Genomic DNA, 22,834 nt, shown 5'->3' with positions numbered 1-22,834 from the left:
TGAAAAAATTCTAATAGTATGGAAGGTTTCAGGGTAAAAGCCTTTCTGTCTCCCTATTCCTATATTTCATGAGTAATCACTATTAATGATTGGCTGTATAGCCTTCCAGACTTTTCTCTTAAGCATTTTAAAATAAGTGCATATGCATTTTAATGTACTATGTATTCATTTGTTCATATGTAATATATTCCATATACTTTTTTTACTTTATACATTGTGGACATCTTTTCATGTTAGGACGTAGATATTTCATTCAGTATAATGGCTGTGTATGTTCCATTGTATGACTGTCTGTAACCTTTTTTATCCTAATTATGGAGGACCTTTATATTTTCCCAGTTTTTTGTTATTATAAAAATACCACAGTGCATATTTTTGTATACTTTGCATGTGTATGCGAGATTTTTCTGAGAGAGAAATTTCTGGAAGTGGAATTGCTAGGTCAAAGATTATACAAGTTGAAATTTTGATCTCCAGATACCTCTCCAAAAAATTACATATATATCTTTTCCACTTTAGCAGTAGTAAAAATGCTGCTTTTGTAGGTTATTCTGAGGCCTGTTGTTATCTTATGTGATTATTTTCTGACTGTAAATAACTTCTGTCTCTCCCCTTTTCTTTTCCAGATATAGCAATGATGTAACTTCTCTGCCTTTTTTGCTGGAGATCCTTACAGTGTTACCTGAAGAAGTACATAGCCGTTCCTTACGAATTGGAGCTAACCGGCGCACAGAAATTATAGAAGATTTGGCTTTCTACTCTAGTACAGTGGTATCTCTCTTGGTGAGGAAGCTTAAAATACTAAGTTGCTCCCTAGAGGCAAAAAGCCATGGTTGTTATTTTCTAATTCAATATCAGTATTGTGACCCACACCTTCATTCCCAAAGAATCTGAGCCATCAGCAATCCCGCTGTTTTTTGTTGTTGCTTCTGTAGTTTTACATTAATCTTTACTATTGAGCATGAATTACTAAGAAGCTCTCTAGAAAATTCTCTGGGTTCCAGACCAAGAACTTCTTGCTTCCATTGTATAGAAGGAACTCAGTTTTCCCTTGGTTTTTGGGATCAGTCACTCCAGCCTACAGATTAACCCCCTGCCCTTTTTTTCCCTATTGGTTCAGTGGCATAAGAAGCCCAAATTGTCCAGATGGTGGACTTATATTCCAATTTACTGGAATCATGTTTGTGTTTTCCTGGTGGAAGCATTCCTTCCTTGGGGGCCAAGATCTCAAAACCAACAGAGCTCAGATTCGCTGTTTACTATACATCCTTTACCCTGATATGAATTCCTTGATTAGACAGGATTCCATGATGGTTGGATATGGCATTCGGTGAATCCATAAATGATACATTGCTGACAGAAGCATTGCAAGCAGGGAAGGCATATCCATATCCAGAATATGAGTCTCTTCCTTCCTTTCTTCCTATGAGTCTTGTCCTTCAAATCTCTGCTTCCTTTGTGATAGAAGTGCAACATAATCAGTCAATCTGGTTCCTATGGCTGATGGTGCCATTTTAGGGCCTCAGTGTTGGTCTCTGCTGTTGGCAGGTTTGATACTCATCAGTAGTTTTAACTTAGTGGAAGTCCATGTTAATTCTAGTGTAGCCTCCATCCCTGCTACTGTGGCCACTTTGTTTATGAGGCCATTGAGTAAGCACTGGGTGGCTGGGGAAAGAGACTGATATTATAGAGTTTGTCATTTTGTCCCTCTGTCATTGAAAGATTCCTCTGTATTCACACAGGACAGAAATCACTCCACAGTCTGGGCCTATTTGTATACCATTCATATGTACTTCTGCCTCAGACTTCTTGTCACCAATCTTCTGACCATGCTTCTTCCAAATCCCTGATCATCCATAGCACTGAAAATTGTCCATAAATACATGTAGATCCATATTTTCTTTTTTTTTCTTAATATTTATTTATTTTTGAGAGAGAGAGAGAGAGAGACAGAGTGCAAACAGGGAGGGGCAGAGAAAGAGGGAGACAGCATCTGAAGTAGGCTCCAGGCTCCGAGCTGTCAGCACAGAGCCCGACGAGGGGCTCAAACCCACGAACTGTGAGATCATGACCTGAGCTGAAGTTGGACACTTAATCGACTGAGCCACCCAGGTGCCCCATATCGTAGATCCATATTTTCAGTCATCTCTTACTCCACATGTGGTGAACAATGAATTCTATTGCTTGAAGTTCTGCCCATAAGAATTTTTCTTCAACCACTCACTGTCCTTCACTACAGCCCCTATGTGGGCCTGTAATTCTGCAGCTGTCCACCTTTAGGTGATACCAGCATGATGTTGGACAGATCATCTGTAATCCAAGCTTGAGTTTTCTTCTTTAGTTATCTAGTTTTAAGGAGCATCACTAGAGGCAGGAAGCAACAGGCATGGATTGAGGGAGATGAATCAGTGCAAGAAGAGTTGGTGTCAGAGGAATCTGATCTACCTGCTTGTGCAACTTTCTTACACCCTTTTGAACTCAGTCTCTTATAGTCCATATCTGTTCAATGACAGGTTGCTGTTATGCATACCCAACCTTATGTTTAGGTAACTCACACAATACTCAGTTCATGATGGGAACCTCAGGCATATGTTTAATCTCTGCCAAGAATCAGTAGCAAACCAGAAGCTTGTTTCTCAAAAGAGAAGGTATAGGTTTACTCCCAAATCCTAGATATTTGTACTGTGATTTTCCTTCCTATTGGTACTTCTCAGGGGTGCCATATACTCATTAAATCCAGACTCTCTAGGAAGTACATTCGTATCAATGAGTTTACCTCAGTTTAGTGGTATGTTCCAGTGTCTCTTGGTCTAACACCCTTAGAATCACTTCCGCATATGTTCTCTAGGTTTCTTCATATACATGGTGGCAAAGTTACAGAGTTCTCTTAGTAAGTTATTTCCTCTGTGGGTACCTGTCCCCTGGAACGTGCTAAGATTTGGCCATAATTATGGGTGGCACAGGAAATGGTTGTGGTAGGTCTTGAAGAGAATAGGCATCCCTTTGAAAGCACCTATCTTAGATAAGGTTATTGCAGGGCTTTGCAGCTGAAGAAGGCATCTTCTCAGACACTGGAAGGCAGACTACTTCTAGTAAGGGAGATGTGGTAATCTGGGAGTTCAAGATTGTTTCATTAGGGTCCAACCAGATGTCTCCATTCCAAGTTCCAGAATCCCATGCTTTACAATTTCCTACTTTCCACATGAGAAATCTTATGAGATTGTGATTTCAGCTGTTGTTTGTAATTCAGCAAGCCACACAATTTTGTGTATAAATATTAGCCCTGTAGCTACACAAAATAAGGGCCTCATTCACAGTGGTTGTGGAAGCTTTGGTTCTCAGACTGTGGCTTAAATTGAGTTAAGGGACCCGAGCTTGTCATTTTCTTTGTTTCATTTTTTTTCTTTCTTAAAGTTTATTTATTTTTGAGAGAGAGAGAGAACGAGAGAGAGAACTAGCCGGGGAGGGGCAGAGAGAGAGAGGGACTGAGCATCCGAAGCAGGCTCTACACTGACAGCAGAGAACCTGACTCAGGGCTCAAACCCGTGAACTGAGAGATCATGACCTGAGCTGGAGTTGGATGCTTAACTGATTGAGCCACCCAGGCACCCCTGTCATTTTCTTTTTGTAAGCACTTAAGTGAAGTCAGAAGAATCCAGTTGACACTACAGTCCTTGCAGTCATCATTACTGGGACAGTGGTCAAGTGCAGCAGCCGCTTGGACTCTCCAGTCATATGCTTGACTAACACTTCCTCATAATTGACAACAGACAATAGCTTGATTTGTTGTGATGACATCTGAAAAATTTTTCCCTGTGGTACTTAATAAACTTAATAAGGTCTATAATTGTGTCATGTCGCTTGTCATGTTACAGAATCTAGAAAATGAAATTAGTCCATAATTGCCAGGAAAAATAGGCTGGCTGTAATCCAAGGTACCAAAGACCTCTTAAAACCTTTTTCGTGGTTTCCCCCACATTCTCTTATTCGTTCTATTCCATCTCATTTTGTCAGTATTATACTTTTGTCTTCTATTCAGGGGGAGCCATTCCTAAACATTGTGTTGAACTTTTAAAAATTTCAAATATTATTCTTTTTTTCTTACAGTTGAACTGAGCCTGTCCTCTAATATATTTTTTTCCCTTCATTTATGCTTCATTTTGTTAATCCAAGATCAATTCTTACCTCTGCTATATTTTTACTGGTGAACTCTTCTGGCATTTATCTTTCAGGTTTTGAGGCTTTGCTTTAAGAGACAGTTCTGTTTTGTCTTGTTTTTTATTCAGAGACAGAGTTCTTAATAATATAGTTCTTCAAAAAAATTTTTTTTAAATGTTTTTATTTATTTTTGGAGGAGAGACAGAGAGAGAGAGAGAGAGACAGAGACAGAGCATGAGCGGGGGAGGAGCAGAGAGAGAGGGAGACAGAATTCGAAGCAGGCTCCAGGCTCTGAGCTGTCAGCACAGCACCCAGTGCGGGGCTCGAGCTCACAAACTGTGAGATCATGACTGGAGCCGAAGTCAGACGCTTAACCGACGGAGCCACCCAGGCGCCCCAATAATACAGTTCTTAAAGAGGAACCCAGGGTAACTTAGTTCTGAAGCTTTATGGTGTGTGTTTGATTTAATTAGCAGATTTTTTTTCCCTTCAAAGCAACTAGATTTAGATGTAGGGTTTTTTCAAAATTCTGTTTTTGAGTCAGAAGTTAGAATGTATAGTCATTCTATACATTCCATTTGTAAACATCCTGTCTTAGTAAATTGAAATGTCATTCAGGAAGTGTAAAGGCCAAATGGTTCTGTAATGACTTTACATCAAGAGCTTCGTCAATTCAAGTTTATGTGTGGTTGCAGTGAACTTAACTTGAATCATTTATGTTTTTCTTCTTTGATTTCAATTCAGTTCAGTACAATTCATACTAATTGGGAAGTATGTAATTATAATTGGCCTGATGATACTGCAAACATAAGGGGACTGTGGCTACCTAGAAGTACAAGGGTCAACATTTAGACCACTGTGGGATTCTGAACCCCAACACATGCCCCCCAAACCCCATGGCAATTATATTTCTAATCCATTACTTGTAAAAGTTATTTTGAAACATTATTTTCATCCAGAAAAAGTTACATTACACTTGATTTTGGAAAAAATATACATCACAAAAACAGTTTGCAGAGAGAAACAGTGGTGAGTTTTAGTCTGAGTTTTCATTTTATCTCTTTTATCAACCCACCATATTTATAGTAGAGTCCCTTTATGTGGAATGGCGTATTTGCTAGAATGTTCAAGTGCTGAAGCTGAAACGTCAGCTTTTCATGTGGGGATGTACATTAGTCGGGCTAGCTTATTTTTATTCTGTAAAATCAACTGCATAGACGAGTACTATTTTAAAGACACTTTAAAAAAAATGTTTATTTTGAGAAAAAGAGAGCGTGCATGAGCGGGGAAAGGGGCAGAGAAAAAGGGAGAGAGAATCCCAAGCAGGCTCCACGCTGTCAGTGCATAGCCTGACAGGGCACTTGATCCCATGAACTGTGAGATCATGACCTGAGCTGAAATCAGGAGTCGGACGCTTAACCGACTGAGCCACCTAGTTGCCCTTATAGACAATTTTTTGATGAGATTACATTAATGAAGAAGTGGGATCTAAGAAACAGTTATTTCTGAAATACAACTATTCTGAGGGAAGTCTGTAATCTATCTCAGCTTCCCAGTTGACAAAGTGGAGATAATAGTGCCTGCCTGTAGCTTTAGTGGGGATTAATGAAGAGTGTTGAGAGCAGCATCCGACACTTACAAAGCACTTTTGCCTGTTAGCTGTTATTATTATCCTTCTCATTATTACACCTATAAGGTGATTGGACCTAGTGGTTTAAATATAAAGTTGGGCATTATTTAACTTTTTTTTTTCCTTTTTTTCAGATGACCTGTGTAGAAAAAGCAGGAACAGATGAGAAGATGCTTATGAAGGTCTTCCGCTGTTTGGGAAGTTGGTTTAACTTAGGAGTTTTGGACAGTAACTTCATGGCTAACAATAAGTTACTAGCACTCCTTTTTGAGGTTTTGGTAAGGAATGGCTTTGTTTATGAAAGTATTTCTACCACATAGTCGCTTTCGGTAATAACTAACCTTCTGGGACATCGTGTTTTCAGATTTCTGCACGGTGATTGGAAGGTGTATAGTAAGAAAGCAGCAGTGTCCCTTCCTTGTTACCAAGTACCAAATTAAGGTATTAGTATTAATACTCAGAATAGAATGTAGTTAGATTTAAGAGGAAAGCGGTCTTATACATAGATCCGTGATTTACATATTAAACTCTAAGTAACAAAAAACCATTGGTCTCTTTTTACCTGTTTTAAAAATATAATAATGGTCATTGGGTCTCAGACAGTTATAGGTGAGAATATTATCTTCGCAACTGAGATAGTTCACTTAAGCATCAGGGTTCACTTAAGCATAGGGTAGATTTAGGGCTTTTGAGATTAATGGAATAAACAGTAGTATCTTTTTATATATTTATGCATGTCTTCCATAAACTGTGAAAGTGATAATGCCTCCTAATACATTCCTTTGTCTTGGTAGATAGGACTAAGCAAGCATGTGGAATAAGACTACTTTTTAACACAAGGAACAGCAATATCTCAAGGACATATTGAACAGGTCTTTGGAGATGGGAGTGACTTTGTCCCGTTTTCCTGGATAGTTACCTTCCATGAAGTCATTAGTATGGAAGCTCTGTGGATACTGGTTGTGTGCTGGTGCACTACTATTTAGAAGATGGTAGCATGATACTCGATTGATACTGCTGTGAAAAGAAAAGAAAAAGGAAGGCATATTCAAGGAGACATTTTTGTGTTTCATTGTCATCAGTGTATTTATGCTGCATTTTTGCATCAGGAGCTAAGACTCAGGAAAGTTAGGATGCTAATAATTATTTTGCTATCATGTCTATTGATGCCCTACCTTAGTAATGGTAATTTGTGTTCTCGTGTCACCAAGTTGTGTGAAGAGTAGTCAGTATAAAATTAAAATCCCACTGTTGGCTGAAAAATTCATGATTATGATTGATTACATATGAAAGGAGCACAGTCTAGGATACACTTCAAACTCAAGACAGTGTTACTTCTGGGAAGTAAGACTGGGGTAAGGAATGAGCTCAGTAGTGTGCCAGCATGATACCATCTTCTCTACTGATCCAGTGTCAGGACTTCTCTGCCACTTAAAAGAAGAGCGATTTTAGGGTCAGGGTCAAATATATTCTCATTCTTCTTAGATTCATTGTGGTTCAAAATCATGGCATATTTCAGTTTGCTTTATAGTTTGACCACAACTTTATTATAAATACAGCCTTTTCTCCCATAGTTCTTTTTTAAAAAGCTTTTACAAATATGATACTTCAGGGGCGCCTGGGTGGCGTAGTCGGTTAAGCGTCCGACTTCAGCCAGGTCACGATCTCGCGGTCTGTGAGTTCGAGCCCCGCGTCAGGCTCTGGGCTGATGGCTCGGAGCCTGGAGCCTGTTTCCGATTCTGTGTCTCCCTCTCTCTCTGCCCCTCCCCCGTTCATGCTCTGTCTCTCTCTGTCCCAAAAATAAATAAAAAACGTTGAAAAAAAATAAATAAATAAATAAATAAATAAACCAAATATGATACTTCATATAACATTACAAAAGAATAAATTTGAACATTTAATTTTTACAAGGTAGTAACAATCAGAAATATTTATGAATCTACCGCTTAACCTAAGAATAATCTAATGAATGATTTACATATATCTGTGTGTTCTCCTGACCTTGCTAGTACAGCTCTGGAGATTCTAAATGTCCTTGTATTTTATTATTCACAGAAGACTAATATGCCTTTACTAAATTTATCCATCTTCTCAACTGTATTCTCCTGAATAGAAACCCTAGAGGTCTCGCTCTTTGAACCTTCTTCTGATCTGCTCTAATTTGTATCAGTTGCTCTTTAGATCTGCTCTCCAGCTGTCATCTTGGAACTTCTCTCTACTATGCTTCTGGGTTGGATTGTTTCTTGAACCTCCTTAAATACCTTCCTCAGAAGGATATGTGGGAAATAAACTTTGGATTTTTGCATTCCTGGGAAACATTTTTATTTTGCTTTCGTTCTTGGTTGGTGGTTTAACTAGATATAGAGTTCTAGGTTCAATATTTTTTCCCTTCAAGATTTCCCAGGCCTTTCTCTCTTGTATACTCGCAGGCATCATTGCTAATGAGAAGCTGAATAACTGATCTTTGCTCCTTTCAAAGTTACCTTCTCCTCTCATCCCCAGAAGTTACAAGAACCTCCGTTGAACCTTGATATTCTGAAATAGCATGATAATGTGTTAGGTATGGGTGTTTGAGACTTGTTGGACGCTTTTATTTTAGGTAGTACTTGAATATCAGAAGGAAAAAAAAGATGGAAAAGATTTCCACAGACTAAAACAGGGGGCGGGGAACACATGGCATTCTGTTTGAAGGAACTGGTATGGGGGGAGAAAACACATGGAATTTTAGAAGTCATGTGACTGTGATTAAGGTACAAAAAGGCTGATTTGCTTGGCATATAGGGAAATAGAAATAGGACAGGGAAGATTGATGAATATTGTCTGATTGAAGGCCATGACTGTTAGGCTATACATTTAAAGTACATGTTCAGAAACAGGCTGTAATTGTTTTGCTAGTACTTGGATTACGGCCCAGTGATCATACTTCATACTTCCCCATTCCTGCTATCTCCCAGCAACAAGATAAGACCTCATCCAACCTACATGAAGCTGCTTCAGATTGTGTGTGCTCAGCTCTCTATGCCATTGAGAATGTGGAGACTAACTTGCCGTTAGCCATGCAACTTTTTCAAGGAGTCCTGACATTGGAGACTGCATATCATATGGCTGTGGCACGTGAAGATTTAGACAAGTGAGTAATTATTTCAGGCAGTAGCCCTGGGTTCCATCCTTCGTGATTCTTTATGACTCTATTTGTAAATAAAGACACCACATCCTAAAGATGGTCTACTATTCTCAACTGAACCTAGAGTGGTAAATTGGATGCAAAAAGAGAGATTGTAATCATGGAAGGGATCCTCACAAAGGATAAGGCTCCAAGAATTAGGGGTGAACTTTGGAGTATCAAGTATGATTTGATAAGAATTTGGTTCAGATGTTTTAGTAATTGAGAATTTGAACTGACTTAAGAGTCATTTGCTTATCTGTATAAAATATTAAAAAAAGGTAGCTGTTACGGAGATTTTGATACAACATAGCAAATAATCACCACATGTCCCTTAGGGTAAGGATCCTTTTGTTGATTTAATTAACTGAGTCTGTACATATAATATACAGATTTCTGACGTGGTGTTCTCATTACTCTTTCATCTACAGAGTTCTGAATTACTGCCGTATTTTCACTGAACTGTGTGAAACTTTTCTTGAAAAAATAGTTTGTACTCCAGGACAAGGTCTCGGGGACCTACGAACTCTGGAACTGCTGCTCATTTGTGCAGGACATCCTCAGTATGAGGTAGTGTCTATATTATGCTAAAGCCACTATTCTCCCAAGCTGTATGTTGCATATTACCTATATTCCATTGCCACTCGTCCCGCTTTTTATTTGTGCGAAACTGTAGTCTCATTTTTGATAAACGTGATATAGGAATTTCCTCTGTATTGGAGTTTTTTCTTTTTAAATTATATTTGGGTTTCTGCTTTGAATTCTTTTCTGTTTTCTTACCTGGTTAGCTGGGCTGACTGCCCTTGGGCACCTTAGGGAACCCATTAGAAAGAAAGTGTAATACTTTTTTACTGAGTCCCTTCTCTACATCCAGTTATTCTTTTTAGAGCTTTACAGCTCATATAAAATCTTCACTCTGCATCTATAAGTTTTAACATCCAAAGTTTTTCTCCAAATTGTGGGTGGGAATGAGAAAGAGATTGAGGAGTGCCTGGGTGGCTCAGCTGGTTAAGTGTTAACTCTTGGTTTTATCTCAGGTCATGATCTCACAGTTCATAAGATCAAGCCCCCTCTGCGCTGACAGCATGGAGCCTACTTGGAATCCTCTCACTCCCTCCCTCTCTCTGCCCCCTCCCAGTTGTGCACATGCGCGCGCTCTCTCTCTCTCAAGATAAATAAACTTTAAAAAGGTGGGGGGAGGGATTGAAAAGATTTAAAAGTCTACATTCCAAAATCTCTACAATACCCTGCCTCTTAAAAGAGTTGGCTAGATTTTTAAAAATCTTGTCTATTCAAGAAATTTTGCCTCCTCTTAATAGTATAAGAAGTGAGAAGGAACTCCCAAATTGGATATTGTTTTAAATAGATCTGTTTTGGATCCTTGATGGGAAAAGGGTGGTAAGGCCCCTCTTAGGGAGAAGCACAGGAGTGCTGTGATTCTCATCCCTTTTTCTCTTATTGCATAAAAAATAATGTTTATTTGTTTGGCTTGATCTCATGAGGATATCTAGATTTGGATGAAACGCAAAACATTTTGGGGAGGAAGTACAGCACTATGTAATAGTTATCACTCCTTTAAATAGTTCATGAGTAAGATGAACTGTGGATAAGGTCCCAGACTCTTCCCTTTCTGTCCCACTCAAAAAAGTAGGGGAGTAAAAATGACATAAGGTTGGTATTTTCAGGGATTTGCAGATGGTTTGTCTGGCAAAAGGTGTGTTAATCTCAAAACGAAAGGATTTTAGGGGCGCCTGGGTGGCTCAGTCAGTTAAGTGTCCGAATCTTGATCTTAGCTCAGGTCTTGATCTCAGGGTCATGAGTTCAAGCCCCACATTGGGCTCTGCTCTAGGCGTGAATCCTATTTAAAAAAATAAATAAATGAAAGGGTTATAGATTTGAGAAAAAAGACTTTAAAAGAGACTTCCATTTCTGTATCTGTTTCTCTAAATTCAGAATCTACTGTTGAGAAGTTATCAGCTAAATATAGGGACTGCATAGCCAGTCATCCTAAATAGAGTTTGGGTCCTAACATGGGAAGATAGTTTGGGAGGATAATAATAAATCTGCTAGAGAAAACAGGTGCCTTCTTAACTTTACTCATAATATTTTAAAGTATATATTCTTTCCTGTAAGGCTCTGGTAATAAAATTGTCTTCATATTCCATTCCTTTCCTGATTCAAATAAATCTTTTCTTTTTCTCTAATTTGACAGGTAGTAGAAATTTCCTTTAACTTTTGGTACCGACTTGGGGAACATTTGTACAAAACTAATGATGAAGTTATTCATGGAATCTTCAAAGCTTACATTCAGAGGCTGCTCCATGCCTTGGCTCGACACTGCCAGCTAGAACCAGACCACGTAAGTTTCCTTCTCCACTTCTTCAAATCTTAATTTCCTACACTTTTCAGTGCTAATTTGAAAATGAACTGAAAAAAGGAATCCACAGGTTTTCTATCACTCTGTAGCTTACACTGAAGGAATCAATACCACTATAATGAAGAGTAGAAGGCTTATATAGAAAGAAATCAATTCTGCTGAGCCAGGAATCCTTCTCCTGGGAATTTACCTTAAATAATTTTAAAGAAAAAAAAAATGGCTATTTTATGTACAAAGCATTATCTGTAAAATAAAAAAACGGTGAACTCATGTACAACAATATAAGAGTTACGTAAATTATGATGCAGCCACTTGATGGACAATTATGCAACAGTTAAATGTAGTGACTTCTGAAGTAGTAGGAGTTGGTTTGCTAAATGAAAAAAATCAGAATGTAAAACTTTATATGCTGTATTTTTAATAGTATAATAGTATAGTGTATAATGTTTAATAGTGTAATAGTATAATTAAATAGTATAATGGTTGGTTTAAAACTAACACAAAAGTAAAGTATTGGAGGAGGTGGAGAGTTATATATGATTTCCCTCCCCCCCACACAAAATACACATTTTTCTTTATACTGATTTTATAACTTAAAATATAGGAATAATCTACTTGCCTAGAAGAATATATACTAGAAATACTATAAAATAGTCCATTGGAAAACTCTTTAACCCCCTTCTTGCTTAGTTTATTCAAATCTTACAGCATTTATTTCATCCTTTTGGTTGGTTGGTTAGTTGGTTTAATTCCTGTCCCTTAACCTAGGACTTGGAGAGGTTTTTTTCCATTGCTTACAATTAAATCTGACATGAAAACTGTAACTGTCTTTGTTCTCTTTATTTTAGTGTTAACATTGTTGTTTGAGTCATGGTATTTTCCATCTCCAAGAATCTTCATGATGATGTAGTCTGGTGGTTTTCAATCATTCTTTCTTTAGTGTTCTTTTGTTTTTTTGGTTTTTTTTTTAATGTTTATTTCTGAGACAGAGAAAAAGAGACAGAATGCGAGCAGGGTGGGGCAGAGAGAGAGGGAGACACAATCCAAACCAGGCTCCAGGCTCTGAGCTGTCAGCACAGAACCTGACGAGGGACTCGAACTCACGAACTGCAAGATCATGACCTGAGCCACAGTTGGACGCCCAACTTACTGAGCCACCCAGGCACCATTCTGTAGTTTTTTAATTGAGGAATCTTATCTTCAACTACATTATCTTAAAGCAAGGAGGTTGGACTCGATCAGCAATTCTCAATAGTACTAAGGTTTTTTTTCCAGATAGTCATGGATAAAGATTCTTATACATGCCCTTAACCATCTCACAATTGGAAGCATGAAATAAAAATGATCTATTTTTTAATGAAAAATTTCAAATGTTTGGCAAAGATGAAAATTTTACAGTGAATATCTATACCTATTATCTAAATTCTACCATTAATATTTTACTATACTGTATCTATCTACAGTATAGTATCTGTCTACCTACATAAAATTCTTCTTAAAGTCTAATTCAGTTTTGCATCTAGTTGTGATAATGATTTTTGTGAATCTTTTTTTTTTTTAATTATTATTATTTGAAAGAGACGTACACGCGAGCTGGGGAGAAGGGCAGAGGGTGAAAGAAAGAATCTTGAGCAGAGTCCATGCTCAGCCTGGAGCCCATTGTGGGGCTTGATCCCATGACCCTGGGATTATGACCTGAGCCAAAATCAAGTGAGACACTTAACCTACTGAGCCACCCAGGCACCCTGATTTTGGTAAATTTTGAACCATGAAGTTTCAGAGGCTTCTTCAGTACTAAACTTCTAGATAAACTTAAAAGCTCTTAAAGTAGATCACTTCCCACTCTGACCACTCCAAATTTTTCCAACAACAGAGCAAGGTATGACTTGGAAATGGGGAGCAAAAAAGGGAGAACAGTTTCTCATAGTAAAGGTAAAAGATAGGTTGTATTGACTTGACATACCTAAAAGTTTAGGACACCCTGTATAGTAAAATACCCTCTGATTTAGGCAACTTATCTCTTGTTCATTGGTACTGAACTGCTGAATGGCTTTTTCTTTATTCTCGATTTTCTAGAGGTCAGTGAAAGCCTTAGTGAATTTAAAACAAATGTTATCTGACTTGAAATTTCAGGAGGGAGTTCCTGAGGAAACTGATGATTTTGGAGAGTTTCGTATGAGGGTGTCAGACCTGGTGAAAGACTTGATTTTCTTGATTGGGTCTATGGAGTGTTTTGCTCAGGTAAGTCCATTTGGAGATGCTTAGCAGTTTTACTGATCACTTTAGGTGTGTTCACTTCTGTGTCTTCTGTAAATGTTCCACCTTTTTCTTCGGTTTTAATGGCTGAATGGGACAGTAGATATGCAGGTGCCTAGCACACTGCCTGGCATATAGTAGCTTTATTTAGTATCTTACAAGCAAATTGCAGACTATGGATGTTTCAGTTACGGTTTTTATTCTTGGTAATGAAAGCTGTTCCACTTGTCCAGTTGGAATGGAAAATCATAGATGAACCTTAAAGCCCCAAGTATTTATAGGGAACTTGGACCTAGCCAGGAAAAGTAGGCAAGTTTTTCTGCTTTAATAATTATGTACCAACTCCTGGCAACTCTTTTAGTTATTTGGCTTTTCCTTTGTCCACACTGACGGTTGGATTCCTGTGCAGTTTCATCCCAGAGGTGACTATACTAGAGTAGAAGATTCATAGTCCTGTGATTTTTCCTGACAATCAGTAACATTTTCCCTCATGAGGTTGCAGTCATCACCATTCCACATCACTTAACATTAGCATAATTTCAGGTGGTTTTCATATTACTGGATCATGCTCTAAGCTCTAAAATACAAGTTTTGATGCTTTGTCAGCAATACTGAACTAACCCTTATTTTATTTTATTATTTTTGGTAACCCAGCCATTTTGTGTATTTGGGGCATAATCTGATTTAGAAAGTGCTAATAAAATTAAAATTATTTTCTTTATATTAAGCAAAGTGTGTTTATTGATCTAATTACAAAGGGTTGGAGATTCTTAGAAAGCAGATTCGATGAGATCACCAGATCACAGGCAGATGACCTATGTTCAGATTTCAACTCTATTCTCATTGGCAATGTGGCTTTGAGCAAGTTACTTGTTCTTCAGACCTCAGTTTACAAATTTACATAAGTTAACAGTGTTATCCAAGATATTTTCTGTGGAGCACCAGTCGTAAATGATGTTTTTTGGTAAAAACAAAAACACCCCACAAACAAAACACCAAACTATCTTCAATTAAATTTAGGAAATGACTGAAGCAGTCTATGAAAGGCTTTGTGAAATCCTACAACAAGAGAATTCTTTAATTTTCTTACTTAGCAGTGTTTGTTATTTGACTATAGGAATCCTATTTAGAATAACACCCAGTCACATTCCACAGATGGATATGCCCTGGGAAATTTCTGGACTAGAACATCTCTGAGTGTTCTGCTTGGTCTCCTTTTTCTTCCCCTTGCTTGGATATAGGATTGTGATAGATACTTCTAAATAGCTGCTTTTTTTGGAATTTAATCTGTACTGCCAGTTTTGATGCAGACAAGTATTTAAAACGATAGAAATGTAAAATCAATACATACATAAAAAATTCACATTGTATTTCAGTTTTATAAGTGTATATATGTATTTATCAGCTATGATCAGGAAAAGACACTTAAGTATTATGTTTTGCTTTTCCATAATATTCATTCTGTGGGCGCAGATGATAACCTTGATATACTCTTGGGGATCTAACTGGGTTTATTTTAGATATTAAAATAACATTTACTTATAGTCAGTGAAGATGTGAAAAAAGAAAATAATATTCTCCCCTGGCTCTGAGAGATAATTAGATTTAGAAACAAGGGGCTAGATTTATTTTAACTAACAGGATTTTTTTGTTTTGTTTGTTTTGGAATTCTATTCTGTTTTCCTTTTAATGGATCCATAATCCACCTCTTCTTCTCTAGTTATATTCTACTCTGAAAGAAGGCAACCCACCCTGGGAGGTGACAGAAGCGGTTCTCTTTATCATGGCTGCTATAGCAAAGAGTGTTGATCCGTGAGTGTCTAATAAGTCTTTTGCTGGGAACTCTAAATATCAAAGGAAGGAAAATTACCATTTTTTTCTTATATGGTATATATTTGGAAATTCTCTTAGAACTTCTTCTATAATGCTGCCTAGTCTTCTGACTTCCAGAGTCTATTCTAGAGTAGCATGCATTGCTGATATCCATGTTTTAACCACATTTCCTAGAGTTAAAATTGTTTTGTTTTTGATGCTAGGAAGAGAATGTTGATTTATCTTTCCAACCGAGGCTCCCTTGTGAAAGTTGGTACAATCAAAAATTTGTTAGGCTGTTAAATTGTTGGTACTTGATTAAAAGCAGTTGAATAGGCACTAATTGGCTCTCATCTGATTTTGCGACCTTCAGTAAGTTATTCTCACAAATATTTCATTATATTCTCCTTTTTGTCTGCCTTAGAGAATCATTTGTGAGTTTCAGAGAGGCAAGACATAGACACTGTTTCACCTTAAAAGAGGAGCAAAATCTAAGGGGCAGTTATTTTGCTATTGCCACTGGAAATGTTTAAGTTAATTAGAATTTGATTCCTAATTGATAAGCATAGAAATTCTATTTATGATTTTAACATGAATTCCTAAAAGCAGAATTTACTTTGTGCTCTGAGTTTATAAATTGAGGCTGATATCTATCAAGTTTTCTTGTATTGTGATCAGATACCTGCAGTTGAGCTCTCTATCCAAAGCCTTGGTTGGCATGTATTTATGAAAAGTATAGTGCTTCTTTATTAGCTGCTTTTCAGGGCTTAGTCAATGAAATCTTACATTGTTTCTAACCCAGTAAATATTCAAGGAGATAGAGTAGGTTTGTTTTTCTCTATCAAGAAGTTCTGGTCCTGAATTGTATACCGCTATTTGCTCTTAAACTCATTTTGGTATCTTTGGGAACCTTCAGTGATAGTCTGATATTAAAATCACTAATATTCTAACTGATATGTGTTGATGTGAAAAAGGATGGGTAGAGAGTCTCAAAAATTAGCTTAGTGCCCCCAGGAAACAATAAGGCATAAACGAGAGAAGATTTTACATTGTTTTTTATTTTACCACCTTTCAAGTGAACTGCCTGGTTACAGTTTTTTAGTGTATATAAAGGATTCAATAGACTTAGTTTATCAGCAGGGAGTGCTTTTGCTCTAATCCAGGACATTATTTGGATTTTAAACATCTTTCATTTCTGGATCGTATCCTACCATTTTGAAGGCATCCTCCACTCTGTAAAGAATTTCAGCCAGTATTCTTGGGGAGTGGAAAAAAGAAAAGGAAAGGGAAAAAATAAATTCATGGAGCTGTGGAGAGTATTTGGTTAATTTCCCTCATGTTCCACGTCAGGGCACCTTTACCTCTTCCTGCAGCTTGTATTCTTGTTCCTTTAGATAGTGAGCTGGCTCATCCATACTTCTCTGTTCTTAAAGTCTTCAGTATCCAGTTATAAGAAATCTTTTGGAGAATAACCAATAGCAAGTGGTCTGTGAGAATTATTCATTCATTAATTTAGCCATTCAGCAATATTTATTGAGTGCCCACTATGTGCCAGGCACTGTTCTAGGAACTGCAGATAGAGGAATAAATAAAATGGATTCTTTAAAAGAAGACATTCATCCACAGTAAATGCCTGCTTCTCCAATTTAAAGAGCCTTATTTGATAGCAGGATGTGTCTTTAGACACTTTACTGTCATTTAGAAGATTAAGGAGCAGAATGCTTCTCTTTAAACAATGATATCTTCCATTTCTGTCTTTTCGCTTTTTTCGAGGACTCAAATAAACTTTCATACCAGCTGTTAAGCACTTTTATCCAAATGGTTGTTTTAGAAAAAAGCCCTTTAGCAATGATTCGTCTCATTGCAGCCTGTTAACAGGCCAGAACCTAACCTCTGAAATCAGTAACTGTGAATACTTGCCTTTTGTACTCAGGGAGAACAATCCAACACTTGTTGAGGTCCTAGAAGGAGTTGTCCGTCTTCCAGAGACTGTACATACAGCTGTGCGATACACCAGCATTGAATTGGTTGGAGAGATGAGCGAAGTGGTTGATCGAAATCCTCAGTTTCTTGGTATGTGTGAACTCACCCCTCTGTAGCTGCTGTGTCTGATTTTTCTGATTTTGTTCTTCCTCTTTTGCTCTCGTTCTTTTTCTGTTTTTATGGGTAGGCAGAATGTTTCTAGACATTGAGAGTAATGATATGAGTTATTGTTTAGTTTGACACAACATTTATACTCTGATCAGACCTTGGAAAAATCATCTTTGAAAGATAAGATCTCTATATAGGGAAACAGTTTGCTTCTAGAATTGAAAGTAAAAGTAGAAATCATTTCTTTTATCCCTCTCATTTTCTAGATAACAATCCAAAGAGACTATCCAGAGTAGTATATATTAAGCCCCCTTGATGTTCAAGAGTGATATATTCTGAGAATTTTAAGAACCCCCAACCAAACTTGTGAATATCATTAATTATATCATTAAGTTTGATATATTTCCTATACTTATCTTAATCACCACCTTTTTGGGTTTTTAAAATTCCAGTATAGTTAACATAGTAGTAGTGTTAACATTAGTTTCAGGTGTACAATACAGTGATTCAATAATTCTATGCATTACTTAGTGCTTATCAAGATAAGTATACTCTTAATCCCCATCAGCAATTTCACCCATCTCCTCCACCCACCCCACTTCTGGTAACCATCAGTTTGTTCTTTATAGTTTAGAGTCTGTTTTTTGGTTTGTCTCTTTATTCCTTTGTTTTGTTTCTTAAATTGTACATGAGTGAAATCATGCAGTATTTCTTCTTCTCTGGCTTATTTCACTTAGCATTATACTCCCTGGATCTATCCATGTTGCTGTAAATGGCAAGATTTTTTTTCTTTTTTTTTTTTTTCTTTTTTTTTTTGTTGGTGTAGTATTTTATTGTATTTATATTTTTCCCCCCCCCCCCCCGCCACACACACACACATCTACTTTATCCATTCATCTACCGATGGACACTTGGGATATCTCTATAATTTGGCTCTTGTAAATAATGCTGCATTAAACATAGGAGGGTGCATATATCTTTTTGAATTAGTGTTTTCGTATTCTTTGAGTAAATACTCAGTAGTGGAATTAGTGGATTATATGTTTATTACCACTTTTCAGCTTGATTTTGTTTTACATATCTTTTTTTTGTTTGAAACTCTTGCTTAAAAAATGATGTATGTTTGGGGCGCCTGGGTGGGTCATTTGGTTAAGCAGCTGACTTCCGCTCAGGTCATATCTCACAGCTTGTGAGTTCAGGCCCCGCATCTCTGCTGTCAGCACAGAGCCCACTTTGGATCCTCTGTCTCACCTGCTCTCTGCCCCTCCCCTGCTTGTGCTCACTCTCAAAAATAAACAAACATTAAAAAAAAAAAGTGATGTATATTTATTTTTTTCTTGTTTCTGTATACAGAGCCTAGATATCCTCACATTATACCTGAGATACTTTCAACATACCATTTAAAAATCTTTTCAAAATACCTGTTTCCTAGATTTCTTCACTTCCATTATTTGGCTTTCTTTTCTGAATGATTTTCCCACAGGAAACAGAGTAGGTTTGTGTTTTTTTTTGTTTAAGAGTTATCATTCAGGGGTTCCTGAGTGGCTCAGTTGGTTAAGCAGCCACCTTCATTTGGCTCAGGTCATGATCTCGCAGTTCGTGGGTTTAAGCCCCTCGTAGGTCGCTGTGCTGACATTGGGGCCTTGAGCCTGCTTTGGGTTCTGTCTCCTTTCTCTGCCTCTCCCCTGTTCACACACTCTCTCTCAAAAATAAACATTAAAATTTAAAAAAAAAAAAGCTTTATCATTCAGTACCACTTTGCAGTGTTGGATTCAAATGTGTGCTTCAGCAGTAAGACAAATCCTGAAGCAGTTTGACAATAAGACAGATGTTCGTACTTTGCAATAGTCAAAACAATAAATATTCCATTTGAGAATCACAGAAGTCTATAATATTATGGTTTGCCTATACTAGGTTCTACATTTTACTTCTTCTCATTTTTAGGCTTAAAAAGCCTTCTTTAAAAAAAATTTTTTTTTAGTGTTTATTTTTGAGAGAGAGAGAGACAAAGACAGAGACAGCATGAGCAGGGGAGGGGCAGAGAAAGAGGGAGACACAGAATCCGAAGCAGGCTCCAGGCTCTGAGCTGTCAACACAGAGCCTGATGTGGGGCTAGAACTCCCGAACTGTGAGATCATGACCTGAGCCAAGGTTGGATGCTTAACCAACTGAGCCACCCAGGTGCCCCAAAAAGGCTTCTTCTGTGGAGAGGGCCAGGGTTTCATCCTGGTTGGTACATTATATTGGTTATTAGACTGGAAATGGAAATAACTTTTTAGTGCGCTTGAAGACATTATTTACTCCTTTTATGGTTTGGTGTGAGGTTATTCTAAAGTACTCATGAAGTACTCTTTAATCATATGTGATTTTTCCGTAGAAAATCACTCTGATTTTTATAAAGTAAGGTAAAAAATAAATAAAATTTGTTTTGTAGAAATTCATTTTCATAATCAGTTTCTTTGGTATACTTCCATTGTTTAAAAGATAAAACGTAATTTTCCAGAAGCAGTAAAGCACCATTTGCATGTTTTTAAGGCCTTTTGTAACTATAAAGAAGCAAGTATAAAAGTGTCCACTTTAGATAACTGCCATTGTCCTAATTAATGTAGGCTGTTTTTACATAATGACTTATCTCTGAGTATAAATAATGGTAACTCTCTGAACTTTATATTCTTTCTTACATTACCTTATTCTTGATACTTGGATGATGATATCCACTAGTGGTTTTCAGACTGTTTTGTGTGAAGGCTTAGCCATGAAGAAAGAAATAGAAGGTGAATAGAGAGGACCCAGGGCTTCCTGACACTAAGCAAAATCAAGCTCCATTTGTGTGTGTGTGTTTTAATGTTTATTTATCTATTTTGAGAGAGCGAGAGCACACAAGAGGGAGAGGGCCAGAGTGGTGGGGAAGAGAGCAAGAGAATCCCAAGCAGGACCTGCACTGTCAGCCCAGAGCCTGATGCAGGGCTTGAACCCATGAACCATGAGATCATGACCCAAGCGTGAATCAAGAGTCAGAGGCTTTAACTGACTGAGCCACCCAGGCATCCCCACATTTCATTTTTTAAAATGGTTCTTTTGTGGGGCATCTGAGTGGCTCAGTTGGTTAGGCATCCTCCTTTGACTCGGCTCATGATCTCGCATTCGTGAGGTTAAGCCCCGCATGGGGTTCTGCACTGATAGCTCAAGGAGCCTGGATTCTTCTTCAGATTCTCTGTCTCCCTCTCTTTGCTGCTCCCTCGCTCACACTGTGTCTGTCCCTCTTCCCCTCCTTGTCCCTCTCCCTCAAAAACAAACATTAAAGTTTTTTTAATGGTTCTTTTGCTTTTTAAAAAAACGGAGGGGGGATATAAACCTCTGTTCTAAGAAACTAGAAGTTTTCGTTGAGTTTCACATACCTAATCTTTACTTTGTGGCTTCTCTCCTTAGACCCTGTTTTGGGCTATTTGATGAAGGGCTTGTGTGAAAAGCCTCTGGCTTCTGCTGCAGCCAAAGCCATTCATAACATTTGCTCTGTCTGCCGAGACCACATGGCTCAGCACTTTAATGGACTCCTGGAGATTGCCCGTTCCCTTGATTCCTTCATGTTGTCTCCGGAAGCTGCTGTGGGCTTGCTAAAAGGTATTTGCTTCAGATGTTAACCAGTAACATCTCTAACCCACTCTAACCCACTTCTGGGGGTTATCTTACATTAATCACATCCCAGTTTTTCAGTTGCAACATACTTACTGATGGAGAAAGTGACCTTTCCACTCAGGGGAGGGTGTTGATTGTATACACATGTGTTCATCTCTTAGAATGTTTTAAGGCTATATAACTAATTAAAACTGCTTACAGTGTGTAGAGCACAGACCTAGATTTTGGGCAGAGACGACACATTCCAACTAAACATAGTTCGTTTTTGAGTTGGGGGGAGAATAAAAAGGGAGACCAAATAGCATTGCCATACCAAAGAGGTAGGTGGAAATTTAAAGGTAGTGTGTGTGGATCAGTCCTGTAGTAGAAACTTGGTCTTTTAGCAGTATGATCCAGTATGGATCAGCTTTACACTCAGTGATAGCGTATCCAGAGGCAAGCAGCCGAAGTGGTGATAAAGTTGAGTAAGAAGAACCGGAGATATTGAAGGCTAGGAACACAGACAGAAGAGACTTTACGCATGATGGCTATTTTTAAATATTTGAAAGATTACCTTATAAAAGAGGGGACAGATTTATTTTATGAGTAGTAGTCAGTTGTTGATATTTACTGGCTCTTAGAAAGAAAATGCTTTCTAACTAAACTCTAAAAGCAGATTGGGGTGCCCTGTGAGGTAATAAAATCCTTACAGCTGGTAGTTAGAGGGGATTGAGGATATATCAAATAAAGGATTGGGTAATATAACCTGTGCAGCATCATTTAAGCTTCTGTGAGTAGCAAACAAGTTAGTCTTGGCTAGATTGGATGACCTGTGTGTGAACTAACTGTTCGTTCTTATACCTGACGAAGTTCCTTCTGGTGTATTTGCATTTTCCAAGACATTTTCTTTTTGTAGCATGGGTTTTTGTCGTTTCCCTTCATAGCGTAGATAATAAGGCATTAAATCGGAGTCAAATATCCTTATTTCTTATGACCTACTGCTAGTGGTTATTGTTGCCATCTTGTAATTTTCTAGTGAAATTGAACCTTGATGCCGAAGTGATGTCTAACTGTAGTAGGATGTGGCATCTCAGTTATCTTTATCTTCTAGATAAAGAAAACTTTGTAGTAACATTCTTTTCTGTAGGAATGAATTAAAAGGAAAAGTCATATTTAAGTTAGATTTCTCCCCCTTTCAGTTTTAAATAAGTCTAACTCATCTATGGCTTATAGACTACCGGAAGAAATCATTTAGTTTTTTAATTCACATTTGAAGACATATGGATTGATTACTGTTCTTTTTTGTTGTTGTTTGTTTGTTCTGTTTTGTGACTGTTCTGTTGAATGCAATTTTGGGAGATGAGAAAAATCATAGTCAAGGGATTTTCTTTTCTTTTTTTTTTTTTTATACCTTGAGAGAACCTAGGCTAATATGTAATCATTTGGTTTTGGGGGATATGCTTAAGCATTTGGTGGGGAGTATGACAAGAGGAAGGCTGAGTGAGAAGGGTCTGGGCCTTCTAATTTAACCTAGCTACTTTTTTTTTTTTAACCTATTTTATTGGAATTTCAAGTTAAGATTTTATTTAATAAAAAAAGTGATTTTTCAATGATTTGAAAAATGAAAGAAAGGCACACTTAACTTACTCTTCGGTTCAAAGCACTAATTTTACAGATAAAGAAACTAGGCCCAGAGATAATACCTCACCTAGCTCATAGATTCTGTTAGGTA

General features: G+C 37.5%; 1 protein-coding gene across 5 annotated transcripts in view; it reads left to right on the top strand.

The window, feature by feature from the left end:
• Window positions 1-22,834, top strand: part of TNPO3 (transportin 3) — a 77,516-nt gene that overhangs the window by 30,737 nt on the left and 23,945 nt on the right. For all 5 annotated transcript variants that reach the window (XM_049641813.1, XM_049641815.1, XM_049641816.1 and 2 more), the window contains 9 exons: window positions 627-783; window positions 5,923-6,066; window positions 8,743-8,918; window positions 9,383-9,521; window positions 11,164-11,310; window positions 13,462-13,569; window positions 15,305-15,396; window positions 17,330-17,469; window positions 20,917-21,108. In XM_049641813.1, the coding sequence (XP_049497770.1) occupies window positions 627-783; window positions 5,923-6,066; window positions 8,743-8,918; window positions 9,383-9,521; window positions 11,164-11,310; window positions 13,462-13,569; window positions 15,305-15,396; window positions 17,330-17,469; window positions 20,917-21,108 (1,295 nt within the window). The remainder of the gene's footprint in view (window positions 1-626; window positions 784-5,922; window positions 6,067-8,742; window positions 8,919-9,382; window positions 9,522-11,163; window positions 11,311-13,461; window positions 13,570-15,304; window positions 15,397-17,329; window positions 17,470-20,916; window positions 21,109-22,834) is intronic.

This window comes from Panthera uncia, chromosome A2 (genome assembly GCF_023721935.1).
Source record: "Panthera uncia isolate 11264 chromosome A2, Puncia_PCG_1.0, whole genome shotgun sequence".
Taxonomy (NCBI): Eukaryota; Metazoa; Chordata; class Mammalia; order Carnivora; family Felidae; genus Panthera; species Panthera uncia.
Note: the sequence above shows the minus strand (reverse complement) of the source record. Positions and strands in the feature narration are given on the sequence as shown.